We start from the raw sequence: 14,683 nt of genomic DNA, 5'->3' as shown, positions 1-14,683 counted from the left end.
GCTAAGGGAGATGGTGCATCCCCTCTCTCTAGTTCAGCCTTGTACATACTTCCACACAATACACATGAAGATAAATATCATGAGACCTCACCAAAAGATCCACGGCCGGACATGTTGGAGGAGGGGTTCGGCCATGGTAGATTCGGTCGAGGGTGGAGGGGTTTGACAGTGGCATTGGTCGGGGTGGAGGTCTGGAGAGGAGGCTCTAATTTGGGTAGAACTGGTTAGGTCCATGAATATAACTATTTTTGGTTGTTTTCGACTCTCGCGCCCTCTTTCATGCCAGCGCGTTTGGACCCAATTATTTCATTCCCGCGCCACAGACGGTCCCGGCAAGCAGTGGGCCATGCTTGAACTTTGCCAGTAGTTACAATGAAAAATATATTGTTTGCAGTGTATATGTCCTCATTTGTCAACTCGCGCCGGCAATTCTCTGCCCTTAAGTATTTCTGGTGGCAGTAACATGATTTCGGTTGCCTTTATTCAGGTATTTCTCCCTACAGTTAATTTCCACCAATCAACAGTTATAGTGTAGTGAGTTGTGTTGGGTTGGTAACTGTAACGTGGGCAACTTGGTAACATATTTGTGTGATGTTCCTAATTATAGCCTGAACAACTGGATAACTACATAATTGCCATGTGGGTAACGATGATATATGCAACAGTGTAACTACACAATAATCATGTTGCTAACTGTAGAATTTACAATTGGGTAACTAAATAATTGTCGTCTTGGTGAGTTCAGCATAGGCACATGGTAACTAGTACATTATTGCCAAGTTGATAGTTGTAGCATATGAACATAAGAATGCGGTAACAGTATGGTTCACATAATTACCGTCTTGACCTACTAGACCACCGTTAGATCTGACGACAAACACCGACATCAACCTCGTTCCTGGGGTGATGAACAAATTGTCCTGTGGGTTACCACCTGCTCATCCCATTTCATGATTTTTTTCGTTTAAATTGGGTCGATGATTCTTGGGTTTTTTGCGTACGTACAAATAAGTTAACGGTTACAAAACTTAGAGAAAAGGTTGTTGGTCTAGTTGGTTATCTATAATACCTAAATAGTTCATCCCCACTATGATATTTCTCTTGACATGCAGCCTATCCACATCAGCAATGCTGCCACATTAGCATTTAGTTAGAGGCTTACATGCGGGGCCCACACTCCCCACCACAATAGAAAACATGCACGTCAGCTTCAGTTACTACTGCTAATTGAACGCAACCTCCTGTTCAGCATTTAGTTAGAGGCTTTCATGCGGGGCCCACACTCCCCACCACAATAGAAAACATGCACGTCAGCTTCAGTTACTACTGCTAATTGAACGCAGCCTCCTGTTCACCTCTCGTCACAGTTCAGTGTGTTCTACCTTTCTTTTAATTAGCACGCATGTTCCACTTTCGATTTATTATGAGCCACGCAATCAATACAGTATGGAAACTGAGGCGAGCGAGTTGGCCTTCTCCTCTTCCTCTCCCTGGCCAGCGCTTATTCTTCCCGTTCCCCTCCCCTCGGCTTTCCCAGGCCTCCTCGTCCCCTGAACTCTTCCTTCGGCTCCAACGCACTGCTTCCCGTTCCGCGATCCCTGCAATTCGTCGCTGATGGGCCTTCTGATTGTAGGCACATCGGAGCTCTAGCTATCCCTGGAAGTGGAAAGACTCATCGATGCAGCCATCCTCGCGTAGCCGAATCAGCATGTTGCGCAGGCCGTTGGTCTGCTCCCGGCTCTACTGACGCGGGCAACCTCGGACGCGCCGCTCTGCTCCGGGCTTCCTCGCGCTGGCGTCCTCAGACGCACAAGACGCATCCATCACCGTCGCGGCCCGATTCCGGTGTAACGGCCGTGCCTGATGCGGCCATACCTGCGAAGCCAAGCGAGTACGTGTGCGCACGCGTTGCTCTGCTCCAGGCCCTCCTCGCCTCGACGGTCTCAGACGTACCAAGACCATCCCTGTTGCGGCCACGTTTCCAGCGGATGAGTTCGGGAAGGAGAACATCGCTGGCCTCACAAATGCCCTCTTTATGTCGCTATGAACACCCGCAAGCCCAACTAAAAAAGAGCATGAGCATCTCTTCTCCTTGCGATTGGCCCGTCAGGCCGTCAGTGCATGCACTTATTAGCTGTTGTATTTTTGGATTTGTGATGGTGATTTGGAGGATTAATCTTCTGTATTTTTTGATGGATTTCCATGGTCTGCACAGCTCCGAAGAAGATCAGTACCAATGGTGAGCTCGAGCCTCCTATATGTTCTGGATTTCTTTCTTTGTGATCAGATTAATTTCCTGTTCTTATGTTGTGTTTGCACGTTTTGTGCCGCTTGCTGGTAGTTCCGAGGTGCTTGCTAGCTTGAACTTGGCGAGAACGGCGACCTACGGACTACAACAACAACGCTTCTGCAGTTTAAGGTCAAGTGCTCCTGTGTTGATCTTCAGTTTGTTATTTTCCTACGAAGATGTACATGCTGGAACACTGTGCAGCCCAATTCCATGTTGTTCTCCGGATAAGTATAAATGACTGAGAATGAATTAGCGCTTCTTGATGTGCAGCCTAATCCTAATTCTGATTTCATATAAAACCATCTGGCAGGTTTGGTACGTACGAGCCCCATCTTTTACAAAATTTTGATTTTTATCTGCACTACACATGCATTGCATTGCATTCTGCATATCTTAGATAGCCAAATCATGTTATTTCTTATGTGTGCTACACAGCCTAACAGATAATCTTGCAGCACCCATACGAACTTTCTTAAACATTGGGTTAATTTTCTGAAAAAAATATTGGGCAATTATTCTCCTTCTGCATGGAAAAAATAAATAGATTAATTGACTTCACAAAGTAACAATTTGGTCCACTGTTTACATAAATTTAATTGTTACTACTACTCGTATTTCCATTGTAGGAATCATATGCATGGGTCCTCTCACACAGGTGATTTCTTTTGTTGGGAATAAAAGAAACATGTGATATGTTAATGGTTACACCAATACATCCTGTATATCAGGGTTGTGACCTTTCATCGCAAAGTTGATCAAAGTTTTCATTATTGAGTACATACAATAGCTGATTCATCGTATGCTTCCACCCATTAGTTTGTAAACACTTTCTCTCAGCGCCCGAGATGGCTTATGAGAATGTTACTTCTTTTCATAGTGGAACACTTGAGGAGGGTTACTAAATTGCTTCATGTATCTATATTACATGTTATGTAAATCTTTTTCCCTTGAAAAAATAGTTCTATAAGCCCAAATTTTCTATTCATTTTATATAATCGTTCCCGCAGCAACGCGCGGGGTATCTTCTAGTTGGCTATAACGACCAAACATTAATTCCTTTTTTTAGCGGGAGACGAAACATTAAATCCACCCTCAAGCATTTATAGCGACATAAAAGTTGGGAGGGAGAAACCAACATAGATGAACAAACAGTTCGGCTCTAAGCCTAAAAATGAAATTTGTCAGCTAACTTTAGCGATTCTTATAAAATGAACTATGCACCAAACGTTTCGTTGCAGCATCGTCGCTGAGAGGTTTGCTTGGTCATATGTCTCTCTCTTGCTCCTTTTCATGGCATCGTACATGTCTCCCTCTCTCACTTTCCAAGTTTCCATATATGTTGGCACAGGAGAGAGGTATCTCGTGTGATATATATGTACATCAGATGTGACAACCTTGTACGCGCTCTTAACGTCCACAAATCAACTCTCGATCGTGCGGGTGTGGTTTCTTTGAATCTTCTCTTCTCTCGTCCATACCGATGCTGCTTTGAATCTTCTCTTTTTTTCTCTCGTCCACAAACATAGGCTATTTGTTTGCAGTACATGACCACAAATTGAGCAGCCATATATAGAGTGAAATTATGACACTCGCACGTCCTCTGACTACCAATAATTAATGCGTGATAGAGCGAGCGTGGTTGCTTTGATTCTTCCTCACAGAGAATCTTTCTGCAGTACACGGTCATATGTAGCCAAACCATTGAAGACCGGCCAATGACCATGACTGATAATCACTCACAGGCTCACAGCTAGAAGACGAGCCAAGGTTGGTCGTGTGTCCCAGTCAAGTTGGCCTGTACCTGGAGACATGTACAAATGTGTATTTGATACACTAAGAAGGGTTGATATTTTGCTGGCCAATCTAACAGAAGTTGGATTAGTAGTTCCTCATTCAATCGCGCAGCCATGGATAATGGATAGTTTGAGATTCTGACACACTTAATTTTCACACTACTTCTTTCAGCCCCATAAGGAGTTTTCTAATGTGACCACACCTATAAGGAGTTTTCTAAAGGCTGTGTGGACTGGGATTTGGGTTATCAGGACGGTGTCGATCGGTCCAAATACAAGAGCATCTCTAATATTTTTCCTAAATTCATTATGGCCTATATATATAATCGACAACCCGATTTTAGAAAAATACATACAGATCACAATAAATCAAAATAATAATATTGAGCTTGGGAACAAAATTCAGCTCACGTGCATGTTTTAAAAATATTTTATTTAGAATATCTATTACGGGCCTTTATAATAGTTTCCTACAATACTTTATGGTTCAGATAGTCCCCATAATTTCTTTTAGAAGACCCGTATATGCAATGAAGCTCTATCAAAGGTATTCCAACATTACTTTCAAGAAGTCATATCTCCGCTTTTGTCTGAGTTGAAAACCAGTTTGAACATTCCAACATTGCATGAAACAATGATATGCAGGTGCTATGCTTCTATTAACATCCTAATTTGGAAAAGTGGGATGTTACATGACTAGAGGTTTTAGCTATGGGAATCATCTCTGTTGATCTCCTCTAATGGTCGTTTTTGTACTTGTCTAATCCGATTGATCGAGTACTACCGCTTACCTAAATGGAGGTGACGAAGACGATGTTTATAACTATAGGGACTTTGGATATAGTGCCTACTATGGAATGGTAGACTTCACAAAGCTCGGTGACTCGGAATGGCAAGCCATTTCCAGTGCCACCTATCTTCCTTAATAGATGTTCAATCATGCGTATTAGGGCTTGTAGCGGCAGACGTAGTACTAGTGCTCATCGTTCCTTCTGGATGCTCGTCTGGTGATGTACCACATATGAAAAATTGCTATTCCATGAGCATATTTAGGAGATATCATAATCTTGAACTTTTCAGGCATATCTATAAAGAAATACAAAATAAATATCAGATTTGCGCATTGCAATTAATTACTCTTTCATAGAAAATTTAAAGGGATAATCCAAGAACATTCTTCGGAATATCAAGATCCAACTGTGGAAACGAAGCGTGTAAGATCCGCTCATACATTTTTCCCAAGCTTAACTATTAATCGTGCATGAGCATGAATGATCCATAAGGAATGTAAAGTTTAATCTTGTAATTTGAAGAAGTTAGTGTTATAGCGTTCTTCGTTGCCGCCCATCTACTTAATCAAGGTGACATGATCAATATCATGAAATTATTCTCTTTCCTCCTCCACAACAAAAGTTCCCAAGGCTTCCCTTCCATCAACGCCACTGATGGCCTTTTTTATTAGATTTAACATCTTGGTTGGGGTTGTGTGGAGACGACGATGTCCCTCGGTAGGAATAATTTCTCCACATTCTATCCCCGTCCCAATGGTGTGTCTAGTATCGTCAGAGGGTGTGTGGAGGTGTATCTCCGTCGGATCTCATGGGATTCGGTCAGTGCTAGTCTTTGGTGGATCTATTTGGAACCGGTCTTCCTTCGTCTTTGTTTGGGTGCTTACACGTTTGATCCTTTTGAACTACAAATGTTTTCATCGGCCATGGTCACTACTCTGGTGCGCTAGCCCTATGAGGCCTTGACACGACGACTTCCAAACTATCTACTACAATAAGGTTTGTCCGGCTTCGGTGAGGGGCGATGACAGCGACGCGCCTTCGGCTCGTCCTTGATCTTCATCAAAGTGGTGTGATCAGCCAAGCAGATGATTTTCCAACCTGACTATCAATTCCGCGACTACCTCTTGGTACCTTGACAAGAATTGCATACTCTACGACCCTTCCGGTGCAAAAAGACAGAGACAAACATAAAAGAAGATCATAAATTTTGGAAAATTAGTATAAGCTAGAAACTATTAGAAAACAATATGTTTATAAAAAAATAAGGTTGTATAGTAGATTTATTTTTTAATTTTTTCCGAAAAGACCCCCAGATTCATTAGCCACAGATCAACAGTACAAGACAACCCTAAAAAAGAAAAATATTACAACTAGGTCCCTAGGATGCTTCACTCCTCCAATCTCCAAGATGGACCGATGGTGTGCCGTCGCAGCCGCTTCGGTAGGCTCCCCACTTCTAGATTTGGGTGAGCATTGCATTGTACTCTAACGTGAACCGTCAAACATCTTAGAGATGAAGTTGTGTAGCTAAATTCGACGTCCAATCGTTGACAGCATTGATGCTAACCAAGCCGACGCGGAAGCACCGGAACATGGCACACCGCCACTGCCCCCTAGGACAAAAACAGACAAGCGCACCCAAAGCCTACACAAACTCTTGAAGCTTCCCAGTGATGCTGGATAAGCCGCTGCCACGACGCCTGCGAAGCTTGAGGACAAAACGGCCAACGGTAGTGCTGCCGCCGTTTTTCAGATGTACGTCACGTACTGGTGTCACATATGCCAGCTGCTGCAGATGTGACGACCTTTGACGTTTTAGTACGTAGGCACGTGCTCCCGAAACGATTCTACCCCGCGCGTTTCACCCGTGCGATTGTGCATATCGTCTCAGGGAGGACCGGCTAGTGTCCATGATTGTGATAATCACATGTCACAGCTAGAAGACAAGCTAAGGTTGGTTGTGAGTCCCAGTCTTGGAATTGCCCTGTCACCTGGGGACATGTATTACATTCTATTTTGGTGTTAAAAGCGATAGGCATTTTTCAGAAACTAGGGTTTCGTCCAGCTTTCTTGGTAAAGCAACATCACCAATACAACAAGTAATCAAGTATGGAAAAAAATAAATAAGCCTACTTGAACCGGGTGTCGGCCGTGTGCATTTTTTTCTTTTCCAAAAAGGGCACCGGCCATATATTATGTAGCACAAACCCTTACCAGAACATTCTTATAAAACTGAAAAATACACCCAACCCTTCAGGGTACCAGAGTCTTCTTCGTCATGCATCCACCAACCACACGCGTGATGGACAAAGCTCGTTGCCTTGTTTAAACCAGGGAACATGTAAAAGCAATGACTGGGAGGTCATCGATATAGACTAGAAGACGTCGATCGCCGTGATGAACATCTTAACCATGCAGAGATCTGGTGTGTACTCATTGTACGTATCTCCTAGATGCCATATTATGAGTCAATACGGCCTTTATGCAAAACTACTCCAGGATAGCATGATATATGGTATGTAATTTAGCATAGGAGACCGTGACAATATCGAACACGAGGACTTTTCTTATCGGAACCCGAAAGAGCACAGTGGAAATTAATTCTAGCAAAAGTGCATGACTATCCATTCTCCGCCTCTGCAGGCTATAAACAAGAATTGATAAATCCACCATCAATTATATCAACCAGCAAAATTTTATAATAGCATATTCCTCAAATCAACAAAATTACATATTTCAAAAGTACCTTTTGAGATACATATATGCATATGATTTATAAACATCGTTTCTGCATATTTTTAAAGTTAATGAAACTAATAAAGAGAACTTGTAAAACAAATAAAACAAATGAAGTTGGAGTTATTTCTTAAATGAGGTGGCTGGGAGTCCCAGACCTGCCCTTTCCCCGGAGACATGTACTATTTTGTATTTGTTGTTAACATGGCTCCACAATTAGATTAGGGATTCATAATCAACCATTGACAAGATCGTCAACAGAACACATGGCAGATCACCCGACATAAAGAAATATATAAATAACCAAATTCTTGAAAACACATAAAATAAATCAATAACTGACAAAAATTGCATTCCAACGGATTTGCAGGTCTGACTGTCTGCCGGACAAAAATTTAAAAAGAAAGATTCAGACATAAACCGAAAGGCCATAAGTGTTTAGAAAACAGTACAAATATATTAGATTATAATTTCCAGAAAAATTAAAACTTATCACATTTTTATAATATGAAATTAAGAAAAATAAAATTCAACAAAATGCACAATTAATCTAAGAAAATTAAGAAAAAACTGAAAATACTTAGGAACAATCACCTTTTTAATTCCCTAGTTAGTAAAGCAATTAATATCATGCTACCTAAAAAAATGAGCAGATTGGTACAATATAAACTTGGAAACTCTATCCCCACCTATTATACTCTACTTAAAACTGATATTTTTTTTTCCTTTTGCAATACTAGATATAGAATTCATTGCTTGGATGCAACTTGTACGATGTATGATATGATCTATGCCACATGTAGGTAGTCTATTCCATAAACACCTGTGGATAACGACGATTCTGTTATTTAGACCAGTTTGAAGTTTATGCCGAAAATTGTAATTACTATAGCAACTTTGCCCGTGTAATTCAGAAACAAATTTTTCTTTCTGTCTTTGTTGTTGCACTGATGAAATGAAGCGAAATTATTGAAATGAAGAACCTGCAGCAATAAACGAAAAGCTGACAGTACAAACCAAACAGCAAGAACTTACTCGTAGCATTATCAACAATAACTACTAGCCTGACAATACACTGCCCTGCAAAATACAATTAATTAAACATATGAAAACTAGAAAATTACTTCCAAAATAAGAATTCTCACATCGTTTCAAGCGCCAAGCCATTTCTTTGAACAACCTGTTTCACTTGAATATTAAGCAGAATCTGCCGCAGTCTAGTTCTTCAGAATTTTGGTTGTTTCAAAGGGAAATGAACCGGGCCTTGAGCCTGATTCGGATGAGCATTTTCCGTTTTTTCGCCATTTCGGTGATGGCGAACCTGCCCGGCTCGTTAATCATTGTGTATAAGTTTCTTTCTACTAAAATGCATCATGATACAGCTTTTATATCTCAGAAGAAAAGATTTCTCACAAAAAAAACCTAGTTAATAGAATAAGAAAAAACTTAGTTCATAGAACAATAAGTTGGCAATACAGAACATATTAATGCATGAATGCCATAATTGTAAGACGGGGTCAAAGCTGGGCACACAATTGTACAGCCAGGCATGTATACAACATAAACATAAAACTTTTGTGCAATTCCAAGGATTATTTCATGGTACACCATAATGGAAAATACAGAGGTTTTGTTTTACATAATGATAAGTACACACATTACATTAGTGATGCAACCATCGATTGCTTCTTTGTTTCTGCACACATGCAGTGTCATAACATTACAAGAGAGCCGAACGTAGCGCCAGAAACATGTAACATACACTAGTTCCAGATACATTTTATTGACACATAAATGAGAAAACGCATATTAAATCTATTTAATTGGATCATATATAGAGATGTGCAGCCAATCATGGTGTAGCTTGCAGAACAAGGGGTTCAGCTAGTGCAAGGCCCGCATTGCGTTCTTGGAGACTGACACTCTTAACGCCGGGAGGCTTTGTCCAAGTGAATCCCTGCAACATCCTTGCGAACAACATCATTGTCATAGAGGTACCAAGTTAAATCGCAGGACAGCCCCTCCTCCCACTGCTAAATGAAATGAAACGTATGCCCGGATCAGTGAGAAGTACATTCGCAGTGTTCAAATGCCTCTCAGGCTGAAACTCCAGAGGTTCAGTCCAGTTCTTGGGATTGCGGCCAAGTCCAAGCCGGCTTAAAAGTATGTGGCTATCCTTGGGGATGGTGTAACCAGCAATTGTTGTATCCGCCATGGCGACATGGGGTACGTTAAGAGCATGGTATGGGTGTAAGCGGAAGGTCTCCCAGATGCACGATTTGAGATAGTTTAGCTGAGGAATGTCAGACTCCTGCACCAGTCTATCTTTACCGACGACAGCATCGTGTTCCTTGCTTGCTTTTTGCATGATCTCTGGCATGTTCATCATCTCAGCGAGTGCCCACTCAACCGCATTAGATGGGTTATCGACTGCTGCAAACATCATTTGCTAGGTACATCCATAGATTTGAGAATAAATAAAGTAATCAGTATAACGCAACAGAAAAGGTCAATACACAGATAAAATGGATTAAAGAACAATGAAGAAACTTTTTATTGAGGTTAAGATGACATACTAACCGCTGTTTGTGCTCCAATGTCTTCTAGGGAAAGCATTGGTTGTCCCTCTGCATCTTTAAGATGAACCAAAACGTCCAAAAAGTCTCAGGGCACTTTCTCAAGAGTGGATGACCTTTCATGCATCCGCTCCTCTATAATAGGATCATGCAACCGGTTGATTGTTTGCATGGCATCCTTGGAAACCTTTTCATGGCCATCCAGGTCGAGGCCTATGAGGGCAGGGAAGTAGTCGGACACACAAAAGCTGTAGAGATGGTTGAGGGCCGTGAAGAGAGCGGCAACATGTGCCACCTCATCATGTCCAGGCCCACTAGTGGATGAAGCTGGTAGGTCACTGAAGTATCTTTTACCGAACACAGGCCTTCTTATCATGTTACCAACAAAGTGTTGGGTGACATGACGGCCGTTGACAATGTTGCCTGGACATGCCATGTCGCTGCAATGAGTTTTATTAATGTACCTCACAAGGGGGTCGTACTCCTCTTTCCGGAGGTGGTGGAGCTTTCGCTCCATGGACGAGGCGAGGATCTCAACAGTGAGGACGCGCCTCATCTTCTTCCACTGGTCTCCGTGTGGTGAGAAGATGGAGCCTTTGTACTCGAAGCTGAATATGCCCGAGGCGAAGGTGGTGGGACGGGAGGCAAAAACTTCATCATGTTTTCGTAGTACCTCAGAGGCCATCTGTGGACATGTCACAACAATGAATGAGTAGCTCCAAGACGGAGGCACATGATGTCTGTGTTCATCTCCTTGAGCAGGCCATGGATCCATCGGAATACCGCCGGCTTGTTCAGAATCACCTGATGCATGTTACCGATGATGGGCAGCGCCGCAGGCCCCAGGGGCAGCCTGCTTCGCTGCCCCCGTTGCTCCTGGGACAATAGCACTCTTTTATTTCTCAAGAGAAAATACACCAGCATGGTGGCAATGATAACCAGAGTACCAAGAGCCATGTTGCATGAGCTGGTCAGGGTGTTATATGAAGTAGGATAGAAGGCAATTTGTGGAACTAGTCGGTAATGGACAAATGTTTTAACAGTTGTTTTTGAAGACACTCTTGCTTGGTGCATCTTTGTTGTATTTATAGGACAGACGGGCCATCATCCTTGACGTACATAATAATTATGTTTTCAGTTAGTGACTCCTTTCATTGCCCCACGTGGCCACAGATACCATTCATGTCGCCTCATGCATGTTCAATGCATTCTGAAGAGTCCACCTTCTTTTGGTTAGACAAAATGCATTCTGAAGAGCAAATTAAGTGAATGTTGGCCACTCGGTTAGAGACGTTCTTCACTTGATCATCTCCATGAGCTCTTCCAATTGGCATAGTCAGAGAAGGCCTTTGCTGGGCTAGGTCACATGGAGTCTGTCCGTCATTAAGACTTTGCAGGTGAGAAGGAACATTAAAAGTTTTATGGAAATCCTTCTCATTTCAGAGTGTCACAGGCATATAAAGATTTACAATTTTCCGGCCTCTATCCGATTGATGCACACAACCATCTATTATTACAAAGTTTCAACATCGGACGTTAGAGTATCTATAGCTGAGCGCCTCGTACCCGCATCAAACGCCTAGACGGATGGCCCAGTTACTGGCTGGTCAAGAAAAAGCGACGCAGCCTGCCTCCTCATACCGGCCCTAAACACCCGGGCTGACCGGCACCCCTTATATCCAGCAAAAATCTAGGGCGAAGAATGGAAGGTTCGGGCGCCCTCAGGCGTGTCTGCCAGGTCAGATCCGACACACACTAGCCCACCCTGACCCCACATATTTCATTCCAATCCGTTTGTCAGACCAAATCCTAGCCACTTCACTTCACTCCCGTCTGCCCCAAGCTTAGTTTCGGTGATCTCCGGCCTTTTCCGGCATGGCGGGCAGCAGATTTGGGTCCTCTGTCCCCGATCTACGAACTGGGACCTCATCCAAGTCAGTCTAGAGAGGGAGATGTCCGTCCGCATTGCACTCGGCCGCGCCAGCGAGGAGAACAATCGACAACGGTCGGACTCGATCCGGCGGGAATCCATAACGCCCTCCCAAACGACGCTTGAATCCGGCGGGAGGCGCATCGTCGCTCCCTCGCCTGAGGCAGTGCGCTCTGTCTGGCATCCGAATGTCATACAAATGTTGCCCCTTTGTTGGTGTGCCGATGACGAGGCCTTCCATGGCCCGTTCCTGTTGGAGGCTAGTATGGCCCGGCGCGCCAACCATGCGAGGCAGAACGCGCAGGTGGCTGCGGCAGCCCTTGCGACGGATGTAGGTGAGGTGGATTCACACTCTCCGGCGCCGATACGTGTGACCAGCAACCCCGGGTGTCGTGGTGGACGTGTTGGCCTCTGACCATAACGGATCCATCGCTGACCTCACTTTGACCAGGGACGTGTAGGCGACGGCCTCCGACGATGAAAAGTAGGACATGGGAGATGACAACGCATCGAGTCCATGAGCCGGCACGTTTCACATGTCCTACCCTACATCCCCCACGACCGGACCAACACTCCGGGGGGCTCTGCCAGCCACCGAACAAGGGCACGACGGAGTCAGATGAGCTCGGCCTATGTTTAGGTTTCACTTGCATGTAATTGGATGAATTTGAGGATTCCTAACTGAGGTATCTGGTTGTGAAAACGTTAATTTGTGGTCTGACCGATCACTGTCCGCGGACGCGCTCGGCCGCGTCCATGGGAGTCTGAGTGGTTGGATTTTTTGGAACTGATCGTACATGCTCTAAATGTTATTTTCCCGATCCAAAATAAATGTCACAGCTTTGAACTAATACTAGGGTCCTGTTTGTTTGAGCTTTAGAAACCAGATTCAGCTTTGTCAGTGAAACTAAATCTGAAATCTGAAACAAACAGTTATCTCGAATCAGCTTTACCAGTGAAGCCAGTTTTGCCAATGAAACTAAATCTAGAATCTGAAACAACCAATTATTTCAAATCAGTTTCACCACTAAAGCGAATATACAGGTGATTCGAATACAATCAAAACTGAAACAAATATGATCTTATATAACCATGAATCAGCTTTGCCACTAAAGTGAATCCCTAGGTGATTCGAATCAGACCAAAGCTGAAATAAACAAGGCCGACGTAGAGAAATTAAGAAGAACGGGCTAGCAGAACCCGACAGGAGGAAACTACTAAAATGTGTTATTCATGGGAGCCAACCGAGGCGACGGCTCCTGGCTGCTGTCTCTTGGCCATGCCAAAATTTGGTACGACGCCAGTTCGGTCTTGCTTTGGAATTTTGCACTGGGGCTGGCCGGGTTTATGTGGGTGTCAGTCGAGACGTACGTTTACTGTCCGGAGCCATTCTCCTCCACAGAAACGCACTAGCTGCAGGTAGCACATGATGCACGAGTGTCCGGATCCATTCTCTTCCACACACACGCTCTAGCTGCAGGCAACGGCTCCTGCTAGCCTCAGTACTGTGCTTCCATGAGCATACGGGAGATGTTGACGAGTTACCGACGCTCAAACCATTGGTTTGACTAGTTATTGTTGGCGCCGCCTCTCACAGCGCCGCTTCTTCTTCTACCTTGGTGCTGCCTCTCACAGCTCCCTCTCTCTTTCTCTGGTTGTTTCTCTCAAACACAAAAGAACACCCACACACACACCAAGAAGGAGCACAAAGCTTTGCCCACGGGCTCTTTTTCTTGGTGAACGTATTCGCTACATTTTGCTCGGCCCTCACGGCCTCTTCTTTCATTCTTACTAAATCAAAGATATTTATACACGGCCAAGAGCCAACGGCCTGGTCCACAACCCATGCACAAGCGCCCACTATCGTTAGCACTCGTCCATCATCTCCTAGAATCACTCCAGGTCCAGATGGCTCGGCCACTAACTTGACCATCCATCATGCACTAACTAATCCTATCTATATGCACCCTCCACCAGCTAATGACGTGCATGTAATCAACATGACCGAATCACTCGGCAACATGCCAAGTACCTCACGCATGCATGGCTGCTTCAAACCCATCTGAATGACTCACCGGTTCACCCGACTCAACATGATGCAGTCCGTCATGCTTCGGCCTCCATGATCTTTTGCCGTTTCTCACGACGTAGCCGTATCCCATGGAACCATTGGCATCTCGCCGTGCTCGCCGCATCGCACGGCAGCCTGGCATCTCGCCTCCTTCGCAAACTGAGCTGAAGCTTCACCGGACAAACATCAACCTACACTAGACTACATCCTAAACAAAAATACAATGAAGATACATAATCAAGATTAATCCTAACATTCTCCTCCTTAATCTTGATTCTCCAATCTCCGATGCGGACCACCCGTTGCCACTTGACGACGCCATCATAGCGCCGTAACCGGCTACGTGCCGCCACCGACGCCGTCGCAGCAGCGGTCACCATGAACTATCTTGTCGTGGATGACGTCCTCGCAACGCCAATCACCACGCCGTCTTGCCGTGGACGACACCGTCGCAACGCCGAGTACCACGGCCTCTCGCCGCATGCAGCGGCCATCC

General features: G+C 44.2%; 1 protein-coding gene and 1 pseudogene across 1 annotated transcript; one reads left to right on the top strand and one right to left on the bottom strand.

Annotated features, from left to right (window-relative positions):
* Window positions 1-1,463: 1,463 nt before the first annotated feature.
* Window positions 1,464-3,264, top strand: LOC125527733 (the record flags this gene model as incomplete). The annotated part of the gene is made up of 2 exons (XM_048692247.1): window positions 1,464-2,239; window positions 2,342-3,264. Coding segments are annotated over 2 exons (963 nt in total), but the record flags the coding sequence as incomplete, so codon positions are not given.
* Window positions 3,265-9,438: 6,174 nt separating this feature from the next.
* LOC125527732 lies at window positions 9,439-11,143 on the bottom strand (annotated as a pseudogene).
* Window positions 11,144-14,683: the final 3,540 nt, after the last annotated feature.

Source organism: Triticum urartu, unplaced genomic scaffold (assembly GCF_003073215.2).
Source record: "Triticum urartu cultivar G1812 unplaced genomic scaffold, Tu2.1 TuUngrouped_contig_4379, whole genome shotgun sequence".
Taxonomy (NCBI): domain Eukaryota; kingdom Viridiplantae; phylum Streptophyta; class Magnoliopsida; order Poales; family Poaceae; genus Triticum; species Triticum urartu.
Note: the sequence above shows the minus strand (reverse complement) of the source record. Positions and strands in the feature narration are given on the sequence as shown.